The sequence below is a fragment of the Mauremys reevesii genome, linkage group 3 (assembly GCF_016161935.1).
Source record: "Mauremys reevesii isolate NIE-2019 linkage group 3, ASM1616193v1, whole genome shotgun sequence".
Classification (NCBI taxonomy): domain Eukaryota; kingdom Metazoa; phylum Chordata; order Testudines; family Geoemydidae; genus Mauremys; species Mauremys reevesii.
This window is the reverse complement of record NC_052625.1, coordinates 98,176,225-98,202,999: the sequence shown is the minus strand read 5'-3', so window position 1 is coordinate 98,202,999 and position 26,775 is coordinate 98,176,225. Positions and strand designations below refer to the sequence as shown.

General features: G+C 41.7%; 1 protein-coding gene across 8 annotated transcripts in view; it reads left to right on the top strand.

Annotated features, from left to right (window-relative positions):
- MTHFD1L (methylenetetrahydrofolate dehydrogenase (NADP+ dependent) 1 like) overlaps nucleotides 1-26,775 on the top strand; it is a 234,081-nt gene that overhangs the window by 60,242 nt on the left and 147,064 nt on the right. For all 8 annotated transcript variants that reach the window (XR_005596097.1, XR_005596096.1, XM_039529908.1 and 5 more), the window contains exons 14-19: nucleotides 441-548; nucleotides 1,437-1,511; nucleotides 4,888-4,990; nucleotides 11,102-11,178; nucleotides 21,081-21,221; nucleotides 26,683-26,751. Coding sequence is in view for 6 of the 8 variants with exons in the window: in XM_039529908.1 (XP_039385842.1) it covers nucleotides 441-548; nucleotides 1,437-1,511; nucleotides 4,888-4,990; nucleotides 11,102-11,178; nucleotides 21,081-21,221; nucleotides 26,683-26,751 (573 nt within the window). In the remaining 2 variants the exon portion in view is untranslated. The remainder of the gene's footprint in view (nucleotides 1-440; nucleotides 549-1,436; nucleotides 1,512-4,887; nucleotides 4,991-11,101; nucleotides 11,179-21,080; nucleotides 21,222-26,682; nucleotides 26,752-26,775) is intronic.

Genomic DNA, 26,775 nt, shown 5'->3' with positions numbered 1-26,775 from the left:
AGATTCCATTCTTGGGTCATTTGGGTGAATCATAGAATATCAGGGTTGGAAGGGACCTCAGGAGGTCATCTAGTCCAACCCGCTGCTCAAAGCAGGACCAATCCACAGACAGATTTTTGCCCCAAATGGCTCCCTCAAGGATTGAACTCACAACTCTGGGTTTAGCAGGCCAATGCTCAAACCGCTGAGATATCCCTCCATGACATCTGTGTTTTGTTTTTGTCTTGTTGACTGTAGTATATCAGACACTGAGCTGAGACCAAGTAAATTCATTTGGCTTGTTACATTTTCAGTCTGTCTAATCATAATATTTTAGCAACACTGCTAAATGGCTGATCTGATCTGTAAAAACCGAACAAGCAGTGATTGCTTTTGTTAATCTTTACTAAATTAGTGGAGTGTGTTTAAATAAATTCTTGTATTTCATCTTCAATCTGTAGTTCAACCTTCATTTGACTGGAGATATCCATGCTATTACTGCTGCTAATAATTTGCTGGCTGCTGCTATTGATGCAAGGATCTTGCATGAAAGCACTCAATCTGATAAGGTGAGGTTTACCTGTACGAGTTCCATCCGTGGCTTTCTTTTGAAGTTTCCCGTAAACATCTACATAAATATTTTTGTTGATTATATCATTTTATAGTTCTTGTTTTGTCTCCAGCATTCTGTTCAGCGTGCTTCGAGCGCCATAGCTGTCTGCCAAACCCTTTCTTTTTGGACAGTATATTTATTCACTGTATGGTCATGTCATGTTTTTGAGACAAGAAATGATAGAAAGTGACACTGTTAGGTATTGATCCTAAGGTGTGCTCTGGAGGGCCTTTACTGGGAAATAAACTACCATATACCTTTTCTCTAGCCCCTACTGAACTTATTGTGAACTTTGCTTAATTGTTAACATGGGTTTTCAGAGAAATAAGGTTTGGGAAAGAGATCCTTCTTTGTTTGTGGATCTTCTATTGTAACTGGGGAGCACAGCCTTATCCCCTTAATTTGCTGATAGTTGTTGCTTCATTGACATGACAGACTTCTGAATCCAGAAAAGTGCACTTAAATCTCTTTACAGATACTAATTACAAAATGGGTTATTTCAGACCTTGATTAACATTTTCAAAAGCACCTAAGTCCATTTCTAAAAGTAATGTAGGCATTTAGGAACCTAAGTCTCATTGAAAGTTAATGGGACTTTGGTGCTGAAGGGCCTAAATCACCTTTGAAAATGTAGCTTAGGCACTTTAGTCACTTAAGTTCTTTTGAAAATTTGCTTGCCAGTCAGGTTTTCTTTTTAATTGGTTAAATGTAAGTATCCACTAACAATTTACGTTGGTTCAAAAATGTTTGAGATTATAATCTAAATAATTTGAATCAAGTTAGGCTTTTATTGTATTTGTGTATTTTAGCTGCAACATTTTCTCTCGTGTGTGGTTTTTTTTAGGCTTTGTATAATAGGCTGGTTCCAGTAGTTAATGGTGTGAGAGAATTTTCTTCTATTCAGCTTGCCCGCTTGAAAGTAAGTTGCTAATGTATTTTCCCTGTTTTTTTCCCCCAAGTATAATATAACTTATAAAATGTGCTATTTAAAATTATTTTTAACGAGTTACAAGGAGATTTGTAGCCGAAAGTGCCTTAATGTGGTCCACTCTTTCCTTAAGGATTTGGCTTTCCTTAAGGCTTTAACAGGCTTTCTGGCAGCTTCCTGTTTTGCAGTTACAGAGTCAAGTTCCAATATTTTTTTTTATAAACTAGTATCTCTTTCCTCACAAAGTGAGACCATAATGTTTTATAAGCTGACTTTTCCGTGATAAATGTCAAGATTAGTTTTTTTGATACTTTCCATTATGGCGCAGTTACATGGGAAAGCTGAATTACTCTAGTATTTTTCAATTTTTATTTTATTTTCTCATTTTTAAGAGGGACTTTCTGGAGACTTGTTGAGAACTACTGGCTGTCCTCACATTTCTCTGCATGGAGTGATAAAAATGCATTTCTCCACATATTTTATGTTTACATATAAACTTTCATCCCAAATGTTCCCTGAGCTTCCCTGTCTATTATATATTCTGTGTGAGGTGGGAATTGGTAGACAGATAAACAGTTAGCTTGTAGCACAATCTACCAGTGTTGGAAGAGGGGAAATTTTGGCTACAAACACCCAGGACATGGGCTGTTTTGCTATGTTCAGCTTTGGCATATGAAAGTTTTATATTACTGTTATATTCCTTTGAGGAAGCAATTCATAGTCCTAATTAGGACTATTTGACAGCCACTGGATGGCAATGAATGTTTGCAAAGTGCTTATGGAGCCATGTTACACTTTTTTTAGGTTAATATCAAATTGTTAAAAAATGGTTCTTATAATTATGTATTTTTAGTTTTTGTGCTACTCAGTTGTCTTGTTTAAAGTAAAACAGGATATGTGTGGTGTCTGTTTACCTCTGTTGCAAAGTGGCTCTCACAGAAGTTTGTCTGAGAGAATCTATTAGTGAATATTTTCAGTTTGTCTTTGTTTATATTAGGGTGCCTGGAGGAAAAAAAAAGGTGCTGATACTGCAGTTATTCATGGAATATCAAATAGCTCTGCAGTAGGTGGTGGGTTTCTCTGTGCTAGTAGAGCTGCAAATGATTTCTGCTTATTAACTTAAAAGCTTCTGAATAAGTGCAGCAGAATTTCTATTGCAACTCAATTATTTTGGTGTTAATTATTTTTTAAGTTACGGAAAACTATGTTAAAAGAATATTATCAAGGCTACAAAGACAAGCACTCACAAGTTAGGAAATGCCAGAAGTGAGGGTGCTGGTGCAACCTTTATTAGGATCTCTTTTGCATATGCATTATGATACAATCTTTAACTACATGATCAAATAGCATGTGCTTAGCGCCCACCGGCAGCCAAGCTTCCCCCAGTGCCTCCTGCCTTCCGACAGCCTCACTAAGATCAATTCCTCCTCCTCCCTTCCAGTGCTGAACAGTATTGCTACGAGTAGTCAGTATTTGTGATTGGTCACCTTAGTAATAAATAATACTGTTTCTGCTTCCTGGGTCACTGAGCGAAGATTTTATAAGAAGGAGGAGGGTTTGAATAGTTACTAATGGTGCAAAAACATCCATGTGAGTATTCATGACACTTTCGCTCTCTGCAAATATTATTGGGTAATATGTTTGCAGAAAGTGAATAAAGGGGTGGTGAATATTGTCAGAACAACTTTGTGGGTTTTTTCAAATGTTTGTGAAGACTTTTTTCACATAGTCCCCCAGTACTGTTTGGAAGAATACTACACAAATGCTGGGGGAGAGTGCTATTTAAAAAGAAATACAGTGGGGCTCTATTTTTAATGGCAGTCTCAAAAGAACATCCACAACCTTTATTAAACAGGGGTTGGTAAAACTGGGGACATAGGAGCAAAGGCGTTTTTGTTCGGTACAGTACTGCATGTTAATTTTAAATGTTTAGTGAAGCTGACATTCAAATATGTGAGTGTATTTGTGTGACTGAAACAAACATTAAATCTAAAATTTATAAATGTTAACATTAAAAACTGAGTGTACTTGGTAATTCACTGAAGAATACTTTCTAGGGCCGTGGGGACACAGTCATTTTGTATAAAATCGGGATTCTATTGTACAATTTTCTCTTGGTTCATCTCTATGCAGATTCATTTAAAAAAGTTTTTTTGACATTGCTGAATTAGGAGCAAATGCTGCAGAACAGTCATAATATAGTGTGTCAGGTTTCAGAGTAGCAGCCATGTTAGTCTGTATCCGTAAAAAGAACAGGAGTACTTGGGCACCTTAGAGACTAACAAATTTATTTGAGTATAAGCTACAACCCACTTCATCAGATGCATAGAATGGAACATATAAGAAAAGAGAGAGAGAGAGTGTAAGTGTGTGTGTGTGTATGTATGTATGTACACACACACACACACACAGAGAAGATGCCATACCAGCTCTAAGAGGCTAATTATCTAATTAATTAATTAGATACCATTAACTCTGGCTTGAATAGAGACTGGGAATGGCTGAGTCATTACACTACTTGAATCTATTTCCTTATGATAACTATCCTTACACCTCTTGTCAACTGTCTGTAATTGACCATCTTGATTATCACTACAAACGTTTTTTTTCCTGATGATAACAGGTTATCTTAATGAATTAGCCTCTTAGAGCTGGTATGGCGTCTTCTCTGTATGTGTGTAGCTATATACTGTTCTTATATGTTCCATTCTGTGCATCCGATGAAGTGGGCTGTAACCCTCGAAAGCTTATGCTCAAATAAATTTGTTAGTCTCTAAGGTGCCACAAGTACTCCTGTTCTTTTTAAAATATATTGTGCTGCTCTTTCTAAATGATAGGGTTTGGGTTTTTTTTTTTTTAAATGTTGTGTAGGAGCTGTTGAAATAGCACATCAATTAGGCAGATAGAAGTTTATAACTCACAGCACAGAGTCATCATGTAAAGCCACACACGGATATTTGCAAGGATGTGTCCTCGGCCAAGATAAAGAGCTATCACGCATAAATTATTTGTTAATTATCTTTTTCACATTGTCTCCTTTGTTGCCTCTTCTCTTTGGTTTATCTTAAGGGGGTGGTGTTGTGTTATATAGAGACCTTTTGAGTAATTGCCTTTGAGTATTTCTCCTTTTTCCTCTCCACATTTTTTTCCATTGTTGTTATAGGCTCTTTTCTGTGTAGTTTATCATTTGAGCCTTAGCCTCAATGTTGTGATTTATTGAAGTGTTTCAGCCTGCTGCTTTTTTTAAAAAAAAGTAAAAGTTTGTAAAGATATAAGAGGAGGAGGAAAACCAGGGTGGGTATATGTGTTTATATAGCTTTCTAAGCAGGAAGTCTGCTTGATTGCTTTTCTTCTCATTTTTGTCTAGAGGTTGGGGATAAACAAGACCGATCCAGGCACTTTAACAGCAGATGAGATTAATACATTTGTACGCCTTGATATTGACCCATCTACCATAACATGGCAAAGAGGTAAGTATTAACGGTCAATAAGGCCTCACTTCAGCAAGGTATTTAATCCCTCTGCCTGTAAACCAAGTGCCTAGATTACCAAAGATTCATCTGGATGGAGCTGAAGAGGGAGACTGGGAACTCTCTAAAAATGACCTAAAACAACATTTATGTTAAATTTAAAGTCAATTACATTGCTGTGCTAGATTAAGCAGGTGCTGCACATCATTGGACAACAGGAAATCTCCTTTTTTCAGTAGTAAAGTGGTATAAAGCTCCCAGTTTTACCCATGGTGGATTAGGAGATAATAGATCTTAAATCTGTCACTGACTCAGGATTAAACCTGGTCATTTTGGGTAAGAAGGAAGAAACACTTGTTTGGCAGGTTGATTTTTTAGAAATGGCAACTGTTTGAAATGGCAGCTCGTGGAATTGAAATATTGAAATAAACCCTGGTGGAGCTGGATTAGTGGACAGAGAGCAGGTGAACTGGTCAAAAGCTCAAAAGAAATAAGTTTAGCATATTACCCTGTAACTTATCATATGGCCCTGCAGTTTAGCACATGGATATGACCTCCACTTATTATGTTCTGTTTAGATTTTTATACCATGCCATTCGTCATGGCATCTAAGTATCTATAGTGTATGTTTTTATATCAAATATCACGTATAGAACAAAGGTGGATTTACTATGGAGAGATAGAGCCGTAAATTGTTCCTGTATTGTAGTGAGCGATCAGGTTTTATAAATGGATTATTTTGTTGGACTTAATACTAAAAGGTGATCAGTAGGAATTAGGGGCTTTTGACACCTTCCAGGACAAATCCCATAATAAATACATGCAAGGAGTTGAGGGTGGTTTGGCATCCTCAGCTCTAACTATCCTAATTCTTTTAGTCATGACAGTAGCTTTACGTTGGATTTTTTTATTTTTTTTAAATGCTGTGTCTTTTTAGAGGAAGTTCCCACTGCCACCAGCCAATGTTTGCTCTCCTCCTCCTTGCTCTCTGGTGCTGGTAGTAATCACTCTGTCTCTATATCTTCTTCTCTCCTTGTCCTCACCCATTTAAAAAAATACTTAAAATGTGCTGTTCACCCCTCAGTGAGATCCCCCTCACTGTCACTCTGAACCATATTGGTAATGCTTGTGCTTTTCAGTGGCTTTTGGCTCTTTAGGGTCACCACTGAGCTGCTGGGTTCCCATTTGTGTTTTTACTTTTATTTAGCACCAAACCAGCAGGATTAACCTTTTTTTTTACAGATTTGGTAAAAGATGTCCTTGGTTGAGACGTATGTGCTGTATTTGAACACTAAGGCTCCATTCATGCAGTGAGCTGTGAGTGGGTGGGCCCACTCACCCATGTAGAATTGTGGCTTAAATGACATAGATCTCCAGTAGAAATGCAGATGGACCCTTAAATGTAATGCTACTATAATCAAACCAGAAACCTTGGTTTGGTTTAGGTGGGTTACCATTTTTTCTAAAGAAAATGCTAGACTTTCTCTTTATCCAGTGTCCTTTAAAATGCAAGAATTATCCACTAATGGCTTTAGTTTCATTAGAATTGTCTTCATCTATGCGAAAATTGCTTTTAATATTAATAAGGCATTGTAGAATCATGGAAATGTAGGGGTGGAAGGGACCTCGAGAAGTCATTGCATTCTAGCATTTTGGCCATGTTCTGATTCTCGAGATACTAAGAGCAAAGGCTTTGCTTTAAGTTTATGAAAACGAGTTACTATCATTTTGACCATTGCAATCCTCTCTTTGCATCCCTTTTGCTGGCTCCCTCTTTTCTGTATCAAACATAAGCTACTTCACTTTCAAGACCCTTCATGACCGATCCCCACCCTACCTGGCTTGACATAAGTAATTTAAAATGGGGAAGGTTCAGTTCTTGGAAGACAAGACTAGGGTGGTAACTAGATCAGCAGACTGAAAATTGAATGCTTTGTTTGCTAAGATGGTAAATGGGTCGGTAAGGTAAAAGACAATGTCTGAGCTAGATAAGATAAGAGGGAGAAAATCCAGGGAACCATTTACTAAAAAAAAAAAAGATAATGGACAAGAGAAATCAAGAGCATAAAGCCTGAGGTAAAGAGTAAAAATGAACAGAGCACTCATGCTGTGGCGGGATTGATTCCTGGAAAGTGATCAAGCCAATCTCAAAAGGTCATCTTTCACCTCCAATCAGTCCATGATTCAGCCTCCTTCACCCACTTGTTGAATTTTCAATCAAGCACTTTCATGAACTCTCCTTAAAACTTTTTTGCCAGGAGGCCTATAAAAAACATGAAAGTGATTAGGCTGCTGGTGAGCTGAGACCACCGCCTGTCTTGCTGACCAATATTATCTCATTGTTTCCATGTGCCAGCAGTTGAATATAAATAACACAAATCTTTAATGAAAGGATACTGATGGAAAAATAAAACTTAGATTTTGAGTGATATTAAATTTTATGAAATTTCCAGGGGCAGGTATATATAAGCAAGCAAGAAGCAGGCTAGAGATAATGAGGTTAGTTCAATCAGGGAGGATGAGGCCCTCTTCTAGCAGCTGAGGTGTGAAAACCAAGAGAGGAGAAACTGGTTTTGTAGTTGGCAAGCCATTCACAGTCTTTGTTTAATCCTGAGCTGATGGTGTCAAATTTGCAGATGAACTGAAGCTCAGCAGTTTCTCTTTGAAGTCTGGTCCTGAAGTTTTTTTGCTGCAGGATGGCCACCTTAAGATCTGCTATTGTGTGGCCAGGGAGGTTGAAGTGTTCTCCTACAGGTTTTTGTATATTGCCATTCCTAATATCTGATTTGTGTCCATTTATCCTTTTCCGTAGAGACTGTCCAGTTTGGCCGATGTACATAGCAGAGGGGCATTGCTGGCATATGATGGCATATATTACATTGGTGGACGTGCAGGTGAATGAACCGGTGATGGTGTGGCTGATCTGGTTAGGTCCTGTGATGGTGTCACTGGTGTAGATATGTGGGCAGAGTTGGCATCGAGGTTTGTTGCATGGATTGGTTCCTGAGTTAGAGTTACTATGGTGCAGTGTGCAGTTACTGGTGAGAATATGCTTCAGGTTGGCAGGTTGTCTGTGGGCGAGGACTGGCCTGCCACCCAGGCCTGTGAAAGTGTGGGATCATTGTCCAGGATGGGTTGTAGATCCCTGATGATGCGTTGGAGGGGTTTTAGCTGGAGACTGTATGTGATGGCCAGTGGAGTCCTGTTGGTTTCTTTCTTGGGTTTGTCCTGCAGTAGGAGGCTTCTGGATACACGTCTGGCTCTGTTGATCTGTTTCCTTATTTCCTTGTGCGCATATTGTAGTTTTGAGAATGCTTGATGGAGATTTTGTAGGTGTTGGTCTCTGTCTGAGGGGTTAGAGCAGATACGGTTGTACCTCAGTGCTTGGCTGTAGACAATGGATCATGTGGTGTGCCCGGGATGGAAGCTGGAGGCATGAAGGTAGGCATAGCGGTTGGTAGGTTTTTGGTATAGGGTGGTGTTAGTGTGACCATCACTTATTTGCACCGTGGTGTCTAGGAAGTGGACCTCCCGTGTAGATTGGTCCAGGCTGAGGTTGATGGTGGGGTGGAAGCTGTTGAAATCGTGGTGGAATTCCACTGGCCATCACATACAGTCCCCAGCTAAAACCTCTCCAACACATCATCAGGGACAACGCATCATCAGGGCAACCCATCCTGGACAATGATCCCACACTTTCACAGGCTTTGGGTGGCAGGCCAGTCCTCTCCCACAGACAACCTGCCACCCTGAAGCATATTCTCACCAGTAACTGCACACTGCACCATAGTAACTCTAACTCAGGAACCAATCCATGCAACAAACCTCGATGCCAACCCTGCCCACATATCTCAATCATAACAGGACCTAACCAGATCAGCCACACCATCACCGGTTCATTCACCTGCACGTCCACCAATGTAATATACACCATCATATGCCAGCAATGCCCCTCTGCTATGTACATCGGCCAAACTGGACAGTCTCTTCCGAACAGGATAAATGGACACACATCAGATATTAGGAATGGCAATATACAAAAACCTGTAGGAGAATACTTCAACCTCCCTGGCCACACAATAGCAGCTCTTAAGGTGGCCATCCTGCAGCAAAAAAACTTCAGGACCAGACTTCAAAGAGAAACTGCTGAGCTTCAGTTCATCTGCAAATTTGACACCATCAGCTCAGGATTAAACAAAGACTGTGAATGGCTTGCCAACTACAAAACCAGTTTCTCTTCTCTTGGTTTTCACACCTCAGCTGCTAGAAGAGGGCCTCATCCTCCCTGATTGAACTAACCTCATTATCTCTAGCCTGCTTCTTGCTTGCTTATATATACCTGCCCCTGGAAATTTCCACTATATGCATCCAACGAAGTGGATATTCATCCACGAAAGCTCATGCTCCAAAACGTCTGTTAGTCTATAAGGTGCCACAAGACTCTTTGCTGCTTTTACAGATCCAGACTAACACAGCTACCCCTCTGATAATTAAATTTTATATCTAAGTTCTTGTAAATATTCAGTCCATGAGACCTGATGCAATGAATATGGTAATTAGCCATCACGAGTGTGGTTTGTTATAGAATATGTAACTGATGTTGAGTCTGAATCTCTTAACAGGTAAAAAGGATACATGGTTCATATAGTTGTAATATCTTTTTTGTGCATGGTTGGCTTTTTAGTTGGTAAGGAATTAGAAAAATAGTTGGGTGGTTCTTCATTTTGACTTCAAATCAGAAACAAGAAAGATTAATTTGATGTCTCTTTCTTGTTAACAAGACAGCCAGAAAGGATAGTCTAAATAAAATGACACACTCAAGAGCCATCTGTATTTTATGCCATTTGCCAGTTCAGATACTGCTGCCTTAGTTGTATGTAATCTAATTATTTTGTTCTCAGAATGTAAGGATTGTGATAGGCAGAAACCAAACTGAATAAAAATCAACCCTATCTGTTTTATTCCTTGTGCTTAAAAGAAGCAGCTAAGTGGGAGTCCGTGTAGACTAGCACAGAGGATATTATAAATTTAAAAGAAAAGTGGTATGCCTCAAGAAGAGGATGCTGAGTAGAGGTCCCAGTTTAATTCCCAGGGGTACCCAAATGGTAACAGTAAATTCAAAGGCACTTTTAGTGGAACGCTGCAGGGACCTATACCTGGCTAAATACCAAAGGCATTACTCCACCACTATGAATGCCTACCTCTACACTAACTTGCTGGTCTCTTCACAGCAGGAGCTCTGTCAGATTAGTGGGCCCTTCCTTTTGGTGCTCAAAAACGCATGCTTGAAGTTAAGTTTGCTTCAGCATAAATTTAAATAAAGATGGGGGAGGGGATCCATGTAATGGATTGGGCTGCACTTTGAGTATTGTGAAGACATTTCTCAGTTAAGAGCTCAGTGGGTATCCAAATAAGGGTTAAGTATGTTAGATAAATGTTGCTTGGGCTTGGCAATTGGAAAAGACTTCCTGCCAAATGGTGTCAGACAGACATGGAAGTAAAATTGGAGATGCAGAAAACTACATATTGAGATGCAGAAAAATGACATGGTGTGGAATTTCTTGGGGCCAAATTTGCTAATGTAATGATGTTTTTGAAGGGGAAGGGCTCAAGTTAAAGGTACATTTACAATGTGGGAATACTTATGTGGCCATCTTGTAGTCTAAAAATCTATTCTCAAAACCTTGTCATGAAGAGGAGCGCAGTGGGTAGGTCTGAATGGTGCTGATCCACCAAAACAGGCTTTTGTTACACCTGTGGATAGAGATTAAGATTTTGCTGTACTAGCTAAACAGAAGGATTCCAGTAAGATGTTGTTAGCTCCCAACAGAAGATTACTTTACCAAAGAAGTTATAGTTGAGACATTTCAGACTGGACATTTAAGAGTGTAAAAGCTGGTATATCTCAGGCTCCTCTTTCCTAGCTATGTGCGCTATTGCAAAGTGAATCTAGATGTAGACGTATGCTCAACTGGGTACACAGGCATATACTGCAAAAATAATGTATTCTTATATCAGGCATATGGGGAGAGAAACGAGGTGGCTGATTCTGTGTCAATGTAAATGTTTCATTTTTCTTCTTTCCTCTCTTTTCCCCCACCCTCTTTCCAGTATTGGATACAAATGACCGATTCCTACGAAAAATAACAATTGGGCAGGCAAATACAGAGAAGGGATTTTTCCGACAGGTATGCACTATTATATACTATATGTAGTTGATTTTCTGGGCAGGATTTGTTTTCAAGCATGAGAAATATTTGCTGTTCTACAATCCTTTCAATAAATTGTTTAGGATTAAATTGCCATAGTCTAATTGTTATATGTATTTGTAGTATCCTAGCAATGAAACTCGATGCATTAATGAGTAATTCAGTGTTATGTCATAGAAACTGAAACCAATGTGTACTGCATGGTCTTTCACAAGTAGTTTAAGAAAATTGTAATTGTTATCTGTAATCTGTAACTCTTAGAGTCTCAACTTTATTGCCCATATATATTTAATGCAATTAACTAATTTATGTAACATCTTTTCTTTTTGTATTTTGTGCCCTGCTTAAATTTTATTATCTTCTGCTTAGGCCCTTAGTTTAGTTTAGTTTTGTTTAATTAGTATTTATTTCTGTATTTGTTTTAATTTATATGTGAAAAAGGGTGGTTCTTCATGTGCTTTAGATGCCCTTGGTATAAATTATAGCGCATCATCATTTTCTGTACTTTCTCATACATTACAGACTTGGGCCCTGAAACTGTTCAGACTTAAGCATGAGCTTAATTTTAATTGAAGTCAACGGAACTGCTTAGTGTGTCAAATGTAAGCACATGTGATAGTCTTTGAAATTTCAGCGCCTTGCAGTGATAACTATACCATTTCTGGCAAGCCAGTTGGAAACAGTTAATGCAGAACTTTCTGATAAACTTAAAAGTAACATCCATTGGCTTTAAATGCACCAATTTTCTTGAGCCCAGGTTTATATACATGGATTTTTGTTGCTCCAGTGTGCCATAAGTCACTAAACATTTCTAGAGGGTTTAGTGGTGATAATAGTCTTCCCACCCACAATAGGAAGTTGATGACTTAAAAATTAGCTTGATTTGAGAGTACTAAGTGAATACACAATAATTAATCACATTGGAAATTGGTGCAAATGTTCCTTGCATATATTCCGTAGGCAACAGTTAATTCTTTAGTTTCAAGCATCCTTCGTGTGTAGGGCTTGTCCCACTATTACTCCAAGAAAGTTAGTGTTAAGTATTTTTTCAGTACGATCCCAACAATTTATTAAAAGCATGACATTGTTAACATTAGTGAAGCAAGTCAGATATGACATACTGTGCTCAGTGCTGTTTAATGTACAGCTTGGTTGAATAGAGTGGCATGAGGATTAGAACCAGGAAGTGAATAAATGGGCAAATAGTGGGAGGAGAACACAGGATCAAATTGACAGAGGATTAAAATAATTTTTAAAAATAACTGAAATCCTAACTTCAGATACAAAAATGATCTATGGAGCCGGTATCCTCGGTGCAGAGTGCCCCGGCGTCAGTTCATGATCCAGCACCGGCAGCGCACTGCAAGCATATGACACTGAGGCAGCAGGACAGGCCTCAGCACCATTTGACCTCGCCAGCACGGTCGAAGGGCCAACCTAGAGGCAGAGGGCGTTACCCACATAAGAAGGAGGCGCCTCCAAAAGGACCACGCACTCAAAAGAGCGGTGCAGCCCCAGGACATGCTTTGGCACCAGTGGCTCCGGCGCCGCAGAGCCGTTCAAGCTCCGGCTAAGCACTTTGAGTGCGGAGGAAGGGCTGGAAGAGCTCCTAGAACACCCTCCACGCCGGACACCTTTGAGGCGGCAAAGGACTTTATCGAGCTGTCGGTGAGCCCCCGCCCTGTTAAAGAGAAGCCTCCGTCACTGTCACCAAGGATGCCATCCAGAGGCAAGCCGGCAATGGTGCGCCGATCGAGGTCACTGCCCCGGCACTGGTCGAGCTTATCCTCTGTGGACTCCCAGTGTCCCCTAACACAACAGGACTTGAGGATACTGGGTTTGAGCCAACATGCAGCACCGGCCCCGTCAGCACACCGCTCCCCGGCGCTGTCACCAAGCCAACACTGAGGAGACGCTAAGCCAAAGTCCCCGGGCCTGAGCAGAACACAATGATCCCGGTCCCAGGAGCATGGGTAACGATCCCGGTCCCGATCAGTGAGGAACCGTTCCCCAGCCCCCCGATGGCACCGTTCCACAACATCACCTTGGCCTTTGAGGTCGGCACCCTCGGAATCCGAGGTGGACTCAGGCCTCTCCAGCTATACCTGTAGAGTGCCGGCTAGCAGGGAGCCCCAGACCGTGTGGCATCCCCAGTGGGGCCCATCAGGGCAGTGGCCCTTTTGGACACCAGGGGCCTATCACCAGCAGCAAGTGCACTCCTCCAGAGCCTCGAGATCTGGCTACTCAGTGCATCGGTCCTGGTCCCTGCGCAGGCACCCCTCTGCACCCAAGGAGGCCACGATATCCACGCCACCAGATGCTTCTCCAGAGCACTGGCGAACGGAAGCAGCACCGAGCCTGGGACCATCCCGGGGTCAGTCAATTAAACAGGACTCAAACGAGCCCCCGGCATACAAATTGGGGCAAGGAGGAGATGCAACAGGCCCTCACCTCCTTGTCATCCCCAGACGAAGCTGTGGCGGGCACGATGGTGGTGTCATGGCTCCTCCGATTGACCACAGAGCACACCAGGAGCCGTCCCACAGGTTTCCCAAAATTTGGGCCTACAGGCGGAGGAAGCAGTAGAGCAGGAGGATCCTGTGGTGCACATCTTAAGCCCCGAAGGCCCCTCCAGAATTGCGCTCCCACTCATAAAGACAATCCAGTCCAATTACAAGACAGTCTGGCAGACCCCAGCTTCTAGCATGCCGATGGCAAAGGGCATGGAGAAGAAGTACTTTGCTCCTTCTAAGGGATACGACTTTCTCTTTTGTCATCTGGCCCCCTGTTCACTGGTAGTCTCAGCTGTCAATGAGCGGGAACATCATGGTCAGCAAGCCCCGGCTCCCAAGGCCAAGGAGGCTAAACCTCTAGACCTATTTGGGAGGAAGGTCTGTTCCTCTGGGGGCTTCCAATTGAGGATTGCCAACCAGCAGCTGATCCTGAACAGGCACAATTTTGACTCCTGGGAGGCAGTTTCCAAATTTAAAGACTCCTTACCCCAGGGCTCTCAGCCTGAGTTTATGGCCCTACTGAGGGAAAGGCAGTAGCCAAGACCTCTTTGCAGGCCTCTCTGGACTTGGTGGCTGCAGCAGCCAGAACAATCGCCTCAGGTGTGGTGATGAGGCACACAGCATGGCTCCAGGCTTCGGGCTTTCCACCAGAGGTGCAGAATGCCCTTCAAGACCTCCCCTTTGAAGGGTCGGGTCTCTTTTCGGACCAAATGGATGCCAGGCTGCATAGCCTCAAAGACTCCCAGGCAACCCTCAAGTCGTTGGGGATGCACACCCCGGCGATTCAGAGGAAGCCTTTCAAGCCCCAGCCGCCACAGCAACGGCAGTACCAGCCTCATCCTAGACAGGAGCCTTAATGTAGGAGAGGCAGAGACAACAGGTGTAGGTGGAAAACATGCGTAGCCAAGGCCAGAGCCCGGGCAAAGCCCAACCCGGCAACAAGCAGGGGTTTTCAAGGTGCTCTCGAGGACAGCGTACCAAACCAGCTCCCAGATCCTTCCCGATGTTTCTTGAACCACTTGTCCCATTTCTGCCATGCAGGGTCTGCATAACATTGGACCGTTGGATCTTACGCACGGCACAAGTGGGATACACACTTCAGTTCTCCTCCTTCCCTGTCCCTCTTCAGGGACCCCTCTCACGAGCACCTCCTCATGCAGGAAGTACAGTCACTCCTTGAGGCGGGGGCGGTGGAGGAAGTCCCTCGGGAATTAAGGGGGAAAGGGTTTTATTCCCATTATTTTCTCATTCCCAACGCAAAGGGGGGCCTTTGGCCCATTTTAGACCTGCATGGGCTCAACAAGTTCTTAGTCAAGGTCCGCTTCCGCATGGTCTCCCTTGGCACTATCATTCTGTCCCTGAATCTGGGGGATTGGTACACTACCCTCGACATGAAAGATGCATACTTTCATGTCGCTATTCATCCCGCTCACTGGCGGTTCCTGGGGTTCGCCATAAACCAGCACCACTACCAGTTTATGGTCCTTCCTTTCGGCCTGGCGGCAGCCCCCCACATGTTCATGAAATGCATGTCAGTAGTGGCAGCCTTTCTGTGAAAGAGGAGAATACGAGTATACCCATACCTCGACAATTGGCTTCTCAGAGGTCGGTCCGAGGAGGCGGTCCATTCTTATGTGACGGTGGCCCTGGACGTATTCCGCAGGCTGGGTCTTCTAGTCAATGTGCCCAAGTCCTCCTTGATACCTACGCAAAGAATGGAGTTCATCAGGGCAGTGCTGGACTCGGTACAGGCACAAGCAAGCCTCCCGGAATCCAGGTTCCTGGCCATCCAGTGCGTCATAGACTCGATGCTAAGGTTCCCCACAACCATGGCCAGATGCTGCCTGCAGCTCCTAGGACACATGACGGCATGCACTCACATAGTCAAGTACACTTGGCTACGGCTCAGGACTTTACAGGTGTGGCTAGCCCAATCGTATTGCCCGGGCAGAGATCCCCTAGACCTTGTCGTGACAGTTCCTGCCTGAGTATTGGACTCCCTGCGATAGTGGCTCAATCAGCCGGTAGTATGCGAGAGTATCCCCTTCACAGCACCGCAGCCGGCTCTGACGCTGGTGACACATGCGTCAGACCTCGGCTGGGGAGACCATTTAGGGGATCTGAGGATGCAAGGCTTGTGGTGCAGAGACGAGAGGCTGCTCCACATCAATGTGGAGGAACTCAAGGCGGTTTGCCTAGCCTGCCAACCTTTCACGCTGCTTTAGAAGAGCACAGTGTGACAGTTCTGACAGACAACACCAGAAAGGCTCTTCTCCTGTGGGACTTTTGTATAGCCCGCTCCATCCATCTCGTAGTGTCATACTTCCCGGGAGAGCGAAATGAACTGGCGGACCACCTCAGCAGGTCGTACCGCATGCACAAGTGGTTGATGAGATTGGATGTCTTGCAATCGATCTTCCAAAAGTGGGGGTTTCCCCAAATGGACCTCTTTGCCACCAAGGATAACAGCCAATGTCCACAGTTTTGCTCCTTCCAGAACTGCAGTCCGGGCTCGGTCGCAGATGCCTTTGCGATCCCCTGGAGCGGGAGTTTGAAGTATGCCTTTCCACCGCTCCCCCTCATCCACAGAGTTCTCATCAAAGTTCGCAGGGACAAAGCAGTAATAATTCTGATTGCCCCAGCTTGGCCTCGCCAGCACTGGTTTACGGCCCTGCTGGAGCTGTCAGTGGCTGCCCCAATTGCCCTGCCCCTGCACCGAGAGCTCATCACACAGGACTGCGGGCACCTGCTCCACCCGGATCTACAGTCGCTGCATCTTATGGCGTGGAAACTCTGTGGTTGAATGCTGTGGAGAGCCAGTGCTCCCTTCCAGTGCAGCAAATTCTCCTTGGCAGTGGGAAACCTTCCACTAGGGTGACCTGCTTAACTAAGTGGAAAAGATTCTCCTGCTGGTGTGAACCAAAGCAAATACAGCCACTTCAGGCCACCATTCCAGTTGTCCTAGAATACCTCCTGTACCTCAAACATCAGGGTCTCACTCCTTACTCAATTAGAGTGCATCTAGCTGCCATTTCGGCATTCCACCCGGGGGTATCGGGGCATTCTGTGTTTTCTAACCCCATGGTAACCCGATCCCTTAAGGGATCGGAAAGGGTGTTTCCTTGCTCATGGCCACCGGTCCCTCCCTGGAACCTTAACCTGGTCCTGGTCAAACTTATGGGACCCCCTTTTGAGCCCCTGGCCTCTTACTCTCTCCTTCACCGCTCCTGGAAGGTGGCATTCCTGGTGGCCATTATGTCTGCGAGGAGGGTGTCCGAGTTGGGAGCCCTCACCTCGGGGCCTCCGTATACAGTTTTTTATAAGGACAAAGTGCAGCTCAGGCCACACCCTAAATTCCTCCCTAAGGTACTCTCACAATTTCATATGGGGCAGGACATTTGTTTGCCGGTGTTCTTTCCTAAATCACACATGGACCCCAGTCACCGTACCCTGCACACTCTAGCTGTCTGAAGGGCCCTGGCGTTCTATCTACAGCAAACTAGACCTTTCCACAAGTTGACACAACTGTTTGTCGCCATCGCCGAGAGAATGAAAGGGCTTCCAGTCTCGGCGCAGAGTGTATCATCATGGATTGCAGACTGCATCCGCACGTGCAACAAGCTTGCCAAGGTGCCAGCCTCACCGATCACAGCTCACTCAACTAGGGCTCAAGCATCCTCTGCAGCTTTCCTGGCACAGGTTCCACTCCAGGAGATCTGTAAAGCAGCCATCTGTTCATCGGTGCACACATTCACAACCTACTATGCTGTCAATCAGGAGACCAGAGATGACGTGGCGGTCGGCAGGGCTGCTCTCCAATCAATTGTTCCATGTGCAATGGACGTGAACAATCGCTTGAAGAAGAAAAAACGGTTACCTACCTCTCGTAAGTGTTGTTCTTTGAGATGTGTTGTTCACGTCCATTACACTTCCCACCCTCCTTCCCCTCTGTCAGAATCACCGGCAAGAAGGAACTGAATGGGGGTCTTGTCGGCAGGGGTATATATGCACCAACATGGAGGTGCCACTCTGGCGGGGGCTCCCCTGCCGGCCCAACGGGATCCACTAAGGGAAAACGTTTCTGATGTTCATGCACGCATCGCACGCACACCTAATGTGTAATGGACATGAACAACACATCTCGAAGAACAACAGTTACGAGAGGTAGGTAACCATTCTTTATGCCATAATCATATCATAGTAATATCTCTATGAAGAATATGGGATGCAATGTCACAAAGTTTATTAACAAAGAACGTAGGGTGAAGTGATTTCTAGTAATAGTGAAAGGTACGAAGGGTTACAAACAAAACACACTTTCTATTGATTAAATTTAACTTCAGCAAGTTATATTCATGGTTTAAGCAGGTTTCTCGCCTATATTCATTTTCCATAGACTTCAACATCCTTGTTTGAAAGACCCACTGTTCTGTGATTTCAAGAGCTCTGGCTTCTTCAGTCATTCAAGTGATGGATAACTCAAATGTCTTTTTGCCCCCCCTTATATTATCTCCCAAAGTTCATTGTCTTTGTTTCAAGAGTTGGGAAGGCTTCCTGTTGTTCTTCTGTTCCTGTGGACTTCTCATCCTTCTGCTGATCCATATGTAAATAGAGCTTCCATTGTTTTTGGTCTCACAATCAGTTGATTCAATTGCTTATTCTTTGGGGTGTCTGGACCCTGACTGCGTCACAGAAAGTAACATTGACGGATACACATACTATTTTATACTAATAGTTAGGGTTGTGGCTGTTTTTTAAATAAAATGTTATATGATTCCTCAAACATTTCCCGGAAGTGGGTTCATTCCCCTTTCTTTTTAATTTATTTAAAAAAACAAAAATCCTAATATACAAAAGGGAAATAGGCATTTTAATGATGGTGATGAAAACTCTGGAATTCATAATAAAAGCATAAACTCTGTTGTTAAAACCATCCTGATAAACTTAGATGGTGTTGCAGTTTATATGGTGTGTGAAATCTCTCTATGATCTAAGATTCATTCACCATCTCTCAGTGCTGCAAGGATAAGTTAGAGAAGGAGTGTCATCCTTAACTCTGGATTTTCTTATTTTCGTTAGTTCAAGGAAAGTGTGACCATAACCCTGTTTTAACATAGCTGGGATGGTCTAACTATGTACCCCCATCTGTTTTGTTGGATGCACAGCTTGTTTCTCTATTAATAAAGTGCTAGCCCAAATTCAAGTTTGAAAATATCTGTTTTATAACTTTACTGTTTTCATTTTGGATCCAAATCCTGTAAATCTTTACTCACGTACAAATAGTCTTTATTCACTTGTACGTATGTAAACCTATTTATATCCTGATCCAGAAAAACATTCAAGCATGTGTTTAACTTTAAACGAACAAGTTGCCACGCTGACATCAGTACAATTATTCACATGCTTAAATTTAATCAAGTGCTAAGAGATTTGCTCTAGCAAAACTGTAGCAATTTGCATGAAAGCTGAAGGGAGGAGCATGGATTGCAGGAGAGAAGAGTTGGGAGAAACATCAGTCATTCCTTGTGGCTTGTGCAGATGCATAAAATATATTAAGTTGTGGCTGGAGCAGCTCTGTATATGGTTGCTTTAATAAAGAGCCAATTTAGTTTAATAAATCTAGAGTCCTCTCATGTTAGTACCCAGCATGAGGTACATGAAATAGGGGCCTGTCATGGGGCCTGATCCTGCAGTCTTTGCAGAACTGGGGCCTTAAGTATTTACGAAGTGCCTGTCACTTTGGTGTCTAAGTCAGCGTTTCTCAAATGCGGCCGGGCTTTTCTTGTGGCCACAGCCTCCTTGGCAGTGATGGGGGGGGGGGGGCACAAAGCAACAGCCCCTTCTCTGTGGCTGCCAGTAGTAATTGGGCCTTGCCCCCTCTGGAGAGACAAAAGCTGGAGGAGTAGGCAGTCAATGAGTTCCTCACCTTCCTGCGGTGGGGGGGGGCGGGGAGGGGAAGGAGAGGTCGAGCTTCAGCCTGGGGTAGTGGGTGGCAGGCTTCAGGCTCCATTCCCCATCCAGATGGTGGTGGGCTCTGGCCCCGAGCTCACCGACATCCCCCCTCCCCATCACCCTTGGCCCTCGCTGCCTCCCCCATTGCCACTGTCTCCGTACCCACCTCCCCATCCAACTCTTAATTTGTCCCCAGGCTTGCCGGGGCTGAGTTAGTCTGCTATGAAAAGTGATATTTGTATGTTTCTTAATATCACTTTTCTTAGTAGCTAGCAAGTCTTTAAATAAGCAACCAAAAAGCAAAAGAAACAACAAGAAAAAAAGACTAGAAACACAAATAAGGTGCTTTGCATGTTCTTTCTGTTTAGGTCCAGTAAAGAATAGAGACAACTGTACATTATTTTTATTATTGTTTGGGAAAAAAAATCCTGCATAAATAAATTACAATGATTTGGACATGCATATGTATTAGTCTTTCCTAAAGTTAATCAAATATTTTAAGAAAAACTGTCACCAGCAAGAGTTGTTGGCCGCACTCTGAGGCCACCAAAAAATTTGTTGTGAGAACCCCTGGTCTAAGTATCGTCAATGAGATATTTCACTTGCCAGGGGCTTAGTTTGAATCCTTCTAAAGAAGTATTGCAGTTTATAGATCTATTTCTACAAGAGCAATAGGATTGGTGCTGCACAAAGTTAATCCAGGAGGCGAAAAAAGCACAAGTTTTATATGCTAAATCCAAGAAAATACTATTTTAAAGGAACATTGTCAAGTAGTTTAACCCCTCACATTTAGAGTTTTGTAAACTAAAAATTACAAAATGTAATATGAATATATTTTGATGAAATACAGAGGATTTTTTAAATATACAAATTCCTATGGTGACCAGATGTCCCAATTTTATAGGGACAGTCCTGATTTTGGGGTCTTTTTCTTACATAGGGTCCTGTTACCCCCCATCCCCTGTCCTGATTTTTCATACTTGCTGTCTGGTCACCCTACAAATAAACCCAAATATAAAGACACTTGTGCTAGTGCATATGATGTGGAAAATGAAACTGACCAGTGTTGTTTCACTGACTACACAAGGTCCTGTTCTGTCAGTGGTTCAACAACTTGAACTCCCATTAAAGGAAATAGCAATTGAGGGGTTCAGTCCAGCAAGGCGCTGAGTCCCCAAATGAGTGAAATGCCAAATTCAAAACAAAAAACCCTCGAAAATCTTATTTTAAACATCTAATTTCCATTTCACTGTTAGTTCAGTTTGAATAATCTTAGGTGTTGTTAATAAGTGTTAAGAACTTTTTAAATTTCACTCTCAAGGTAATAATCACACTGTATTTCTTGTAATTTTGCTGTGAAAGTATCCTCTTGCCAGTGTCTGATGTGGTTTACTACTCTTGCTTTTATCTTTGTAGGCTCAGTTTGACATTGCTGTTGCAAGTGAAATCATGGCAATCTTAGCACTGACCACCAGCCTGGCGGATATGAAAGAGAGACTGGGGAAAATGGTGGTGGCTAATGACAAAAATGGACAGCCAGTGACAGCTGAGGATTTGGTATGTACAGTATAAAAGCCCTGTGAATAACTCCTGGCTCTTTTGCTTTGCCTGCTGAATCAGCAAAATGGCAACTGTACACTATGTCTTTTAGTTTTGTTTTTAACAATGCATGTAGGGCTTTGATCCCAAATCTGGCCACAGTCGGAACAGGATGTAAAGCTTACCTTTGTCCAAGCCTTCTGGTAACTTCTGCTTCTGAAACCACTTGTCGCATAAGCTACTTAGGTAGAGTTCCACATCTCTAAGGCAAGCTAATTAGGTGCTACAGAAAATCAAGGAGCTCCTTTTCAGGTGGTAATGTTTGCTATTGTTCTTATACAATATTCTCAAATATTACAGTGGGGCTGCATGATGAATGCTTGCAGCAGTAATCTTAAAAAAAAAAAAAAAGTTAATTTAGGTTAGTGATAATGCTTGTGAAGGGTTAACTTTACACATCTGTAAGGTCTATTTTTTAAGGACACACATTGGTTATTCTTATTCAAGTATCCATCCAGCAGTCCAGGTTGTCTGCTAAATTGCCCCTTCCCACTTTCAGCTGTGAAAGAAGCATATACGCCTTTTTCTTGGCACCAAATTCTAACCCCTTAAATAGCCAGAATATTATTGTCAGCAGCCAGCATTCAGCCTAATGTATGTACAAATCCTCCCTCTTTTCTCTTCTTCGGCCTGTGGGATCCTGAGTGGATAATAGCAGTCAGCAGGTTTTTTATGAGCAGACAGTACATCCTGGTCTCAGGAGCAGTGGCAGCTTCCTAAAAGTCGGGGGACCACCAGCACCGGAACCATGGCCCTTCCCCCCCCGAGGCACCGCCCCTTCCTCCTAAGGCACTGCTCCCACGCTGCCCTTTCCCCCAGGGTCCCATTCCCCGCTTGCTCCTCTCCACCCTTTCCCCCCATTGCTCAGTTTAGCATTTAGCTGCTAAAACTCTTAAGTCTGTGCAGATCATGTTTAAACTGTGATTTTTTTTTTTTTAAAAAGCTTGTAACTTGGCCAGATGTGGACAGTTTTCAAAGAGACCGCAAAAGGCACATCCCTGACACACAGGTCAATCTGCTTGCCAAATTTCAAGTGCCTGCCCCAAAGCCTTGGGACACTAGAGCTTTTCAAAGAGAAGGTCACCGAAATTTTTTAACATCAGCAAAATATCATATTTTTCAATAGTTTCATTCTCAAAAATGGCTGAACTGCTCTGGCTTAAATTTTGCTAAATAAATAAAATAAAATAGATTTCAGACTCAGGCAGACATCCAACATGGAAAATTTCTGCCTGAACAGGTAAAGTTTTCCAAAAGCTCTAAGCAACTGACAGCGGGGTTTTTATAATGGGCAACTTTAATAATAGGCAACACTACCAGCCACGCCTAGAATTTGTATAGATAAACCAAATTCCACGAATTTCTGTTGCCAACATTTATTTTTATACATTAAAATGATATCTTGACAAAGTTCATTATTTAATTTATGTTAATCGAAACCATTAATCCTCTGTCTCTTTCATTTGTTTCTGGATGTGAATAATGTTTAATACATTGTACAAAAATGCAATTGCTCTTAATTTCATCCTTCTATGCCACATATTTATGATAATACAATAATAAAACCTAAAATATACATTGGCAGATGGAAACCAGATGCAGAGGGGATTGAGAAGCAGGAGGAGAAGTAGAGAGAAATTAAATATTTCGTGAATTGAGGAGACGGCTTCCACAAGTGTAATGAATTAAATATCTAGCATGTGTAATGGAACATAAAGAAGTATTTGCCAAAATGTGAGGTTAATTGTACAATATTCAGAAGGCTGAATTGCTTTTTGGCTCCTATACTGTAGTAGAAATTTGATGGACAGGTGCCATATCTTCATGTCAAATTAAATGGGTATGCCCTAGTTTAGTATTTCAGCAGCCATGAATAATATTAAATAACTATGTAGCTATTTTTTTAGTAAAAGAAGCTTCTCAGGTTATTATGCAAGGTTTCTTAACAATTATTAAAATTATTAGATTTTACAGTTTCATTTTTATTTTATAAATACTTTATAGCCTAAATATTTTTTCTGCAAACTTAGGCTCCAGTCCATCAAACACACATGTGCTTAACTTTTAAGCACAAACAGGTCTTGGTGAAGTCAGTGGGACTACTCAGCTACAACTATTCACAGTCAACTTTTTTGAATTTAATAAACTGTTTACCGTACTAAAACTTCAGAAAAATATATCTCACAATTAGTTTTATGATGACAGGAACAAAGAAAAGTCAGTTACCCAATTTCTTACTAGGGAACCCTCTGTTGTTCTCCTCTGCCCTATGGTCAGTGTTCTTGAAATGTCTTTAAAATCTGTAAGTCAGCTTTCTCGTTTTCTAGTGAGCTTCATGCAGTCCAACCTCCTCTCTAAAGCCAGATCTTCTCAACTGAAGGTGCGTTGGATAAAGCTCTCATGCACTTTGTAGTAGGTATTGTCTCAAAGGAGCACAACTGCCTCAGTGTCTCACAAATGGAGATGTGGGGTAAATTTTTCAAAAGCACCTAATTCCTATTTTCAAAAGAGACATAGGCACTTGAAGACTAAAACTCCTAGGTGTCTACGTCATTTTTTTAACTGGAACTTAAGATTCTAAGTCACTTAAGTGCTTTTGTAAAATTTTCCCCATGGCCTCTAATGTAGCTGGAACCTGATCCATGAATGACTTTGAAGATTAGGCCCAAGACTTCAAATTGGCTTTGGAAATGGACTGGGTGCTGGTGGAGAAATTACAGTTCAGCTCTGAGGTACTCATGGGGGTCTAATCCATGGAGAAGGTGGGCAGACACATTATGTACCAGCTAGAGGCTTTACATTATCATCACATTCAGCTTCAGATACAGAAATCGAGTCCAGAGTTGACAAATGCATGCATCACTGGGGCCAGGTTCTTGTCTGGGAGGAAGAGATGAAATTTCCCAACAAATGGGGAGGTGTAAACTGGTGGCGTGTTTTTTTTTTTTTTTTTTTTTTAAATTCAGTAGCACTGTTAAGTCATCTAAACTCAGTAAAGAGTAGAACAAACTCCAGGCTTTGAACTACCTTGAAACATATTGCCAGTGGGAATGTGGGGAGGGGTGCTTCTTGGTTAGTTCTCCAAAGCATTTCAATATAAATATTTTGCCATTCGTGCTCTGAAGATATCAGTGTTTGTTTCTTTCTTTTGGCCTGGGGTAATGATTCAGGTTAAATCAATGTGGTTTCATTACCTATGAAAGTGGCAAACAATGTGTGATGGCATAAAGAATTGCATCATAGGAACAAAATTTTGCCTTTGTATTAAAAAATTTTGGCAGTGTTTTTACTATTGGAATGTACTGCCTAGCATGTATATATTGCACTACTTTTCACTAGGTAGAATCTGAAATGCTCAGCTGTGTGTTATAGTCCCTATGCTGCTAACAGCTAATGTTAGTTCAAACGTAGGGGACTGTGTTTTTGGAATGGGAGAATCAGAATTCTACCCCCACCTGCCACTGTAGTGTTCTGAGTGGCCATATTGTGCAGTGTAGGCAAAACAACAAGCTTTTATGTTCATTACCTTAAAATGAAAACACTATTTTGAAGTCATTACTTTAAAATGTGCGCTTGTTAAACTAGGAAGAACAATGTTTGACATGTTCTGTATTTGATTTCTAATTGCACAATTCAGTAAACCTGAGATTTAATGGAGAAATTGCTAAAAATGAAAAATGTTTAGTTTAATTTTAAGTTGTTAGGTATTGGGGTGCGGAATTCAGTGCTTCAAGTTTTTTTTGGTAATGCTTCAGGTTTTGGAAATGAGTCAAATGGTTTCCTTTCACAGCAAGTAAAGTCATGTTGAACAGATGAAAAATTTAATATCCTTAAAAAAAAAAATCTACACTTTATAAAGATTTTTTTTTTTAAATGACCAGGATATAGGGAATCAAAAGCAACAGCATCATCAGTCATTTTTACTGAGTAGCTTGGGGGCAATAAAGAGGAAAAATAGCATATAAATAAAGTATAGAAGTAAAAATTAAGGTTTATAAACTTTCAGAATATAGCATATGGTACACTAGTTGATTGAGTACTTAACTTGATGCTGACTTTTCAATGGCATTTCATCTCTATTTTTTCCTCTTTGTCTAAAATAAATGACCTGTTCTTAGCTACAATATGTTATTTTGGTGTGTTTGCGGCTGTACGGAAAAGAACAGTGAGACAGGGTGGCAATCTTTTTTCTTTTTTTTTTAATATGTCTATTTCTATTTCATATGTCTCTGTGCTTATCATTACATTGTTAGTCAGAGATGGAATAGCACCTTCTCTCTTTATGCGAGAAATGATAGACCCATATCTATTTTGGTAAACATCGGAATTTTGCCGTTCTTTGTTTCTGATCCCCAAAATGTAAACAAGACCTTTTTTTTAAGAAACTAATGTGCAATTGAAAATCTATTCAGTATTAATCCATAGACAAGGGACACACACATTATCTCATTACCATTTTGTCTCATCCCATTTCCGTGTAGTTCATTTTGTGATGACTGTGGATATTTAGACTCTTGTATCAGAGACACTTACAACATAGCAATATTTAACAAAGAAATCCTAACGTGGCCTCAGTTTCCTTAATTCATATGTACCAGAGGCCAAGTATCATACATTATTCCTTTCTCTTCTGGAGACCTGGGTTCAAATGTGATGTGTTGCAAATGAAAAATTAATTTGATGCATATTAGTAGTAATAGTAATTATTGCAAAATTGCCTCATAATATATTATTTTCAGGGTTTACATTGCTGGGCCTGTTGGTTCAAATGTAGATTCATTGGCAGAGCTGTTTGAGGAGTTCTGTACAGTTAGTTTGTAGGGATTAAAAATGAGAGGCAATCTCATGGTATCTGTTTACATCCTTTTCTCAACCATATGATTATATAGGTCTTGCAGAGACTGTCAGTTCATTTCTCCACCTTTGTACCTAGAAACCCATGCTATTGATGTCCATTCTCTCATGAGCAAAGTACATCTTTCATTTCTTTGTGCATTATTGTTGCCCTTTGCTTTCTTAGTGTTTGTAATGGGCCCACACTTTGGTTCTCTTTCCTCTCCTGTGAGTGACCTTGGGCTAATTGCTGTTTCTATCTCTGTCTCAGTTCTCTGTCTCTGAAATGGCAAAAATATTTCTCTACCATATCTCTCACAGATGTTATGAGGATAACTCCATTGATGTTTGTGAGGCATTCTGATACTATGGTAATAAAGGCCACGAAGTAACTAAATCTAAATAGATTTCTCTTATAATGATGATGGCATAGTATTACAGTGTGTATAGTGAAAAATATTTCCCTTTTTTGTGAGCGAATTTTCTCGTTAGAACTAAAGTTTCATATTTCAAACTCATTAAACTTAAGCTGTTGGAATGAGTGTAAAATAGGGATTCTTATAATGTGCACTCTCTTGTTTTGTAGGGAGTAACAGGTGCTTTGGCAGTTTTGATGAAGGATGCAATTAAGCCAACACTAATGCAGACTTTAGAGGTGAGTTCAACTTGTGAACCTTTT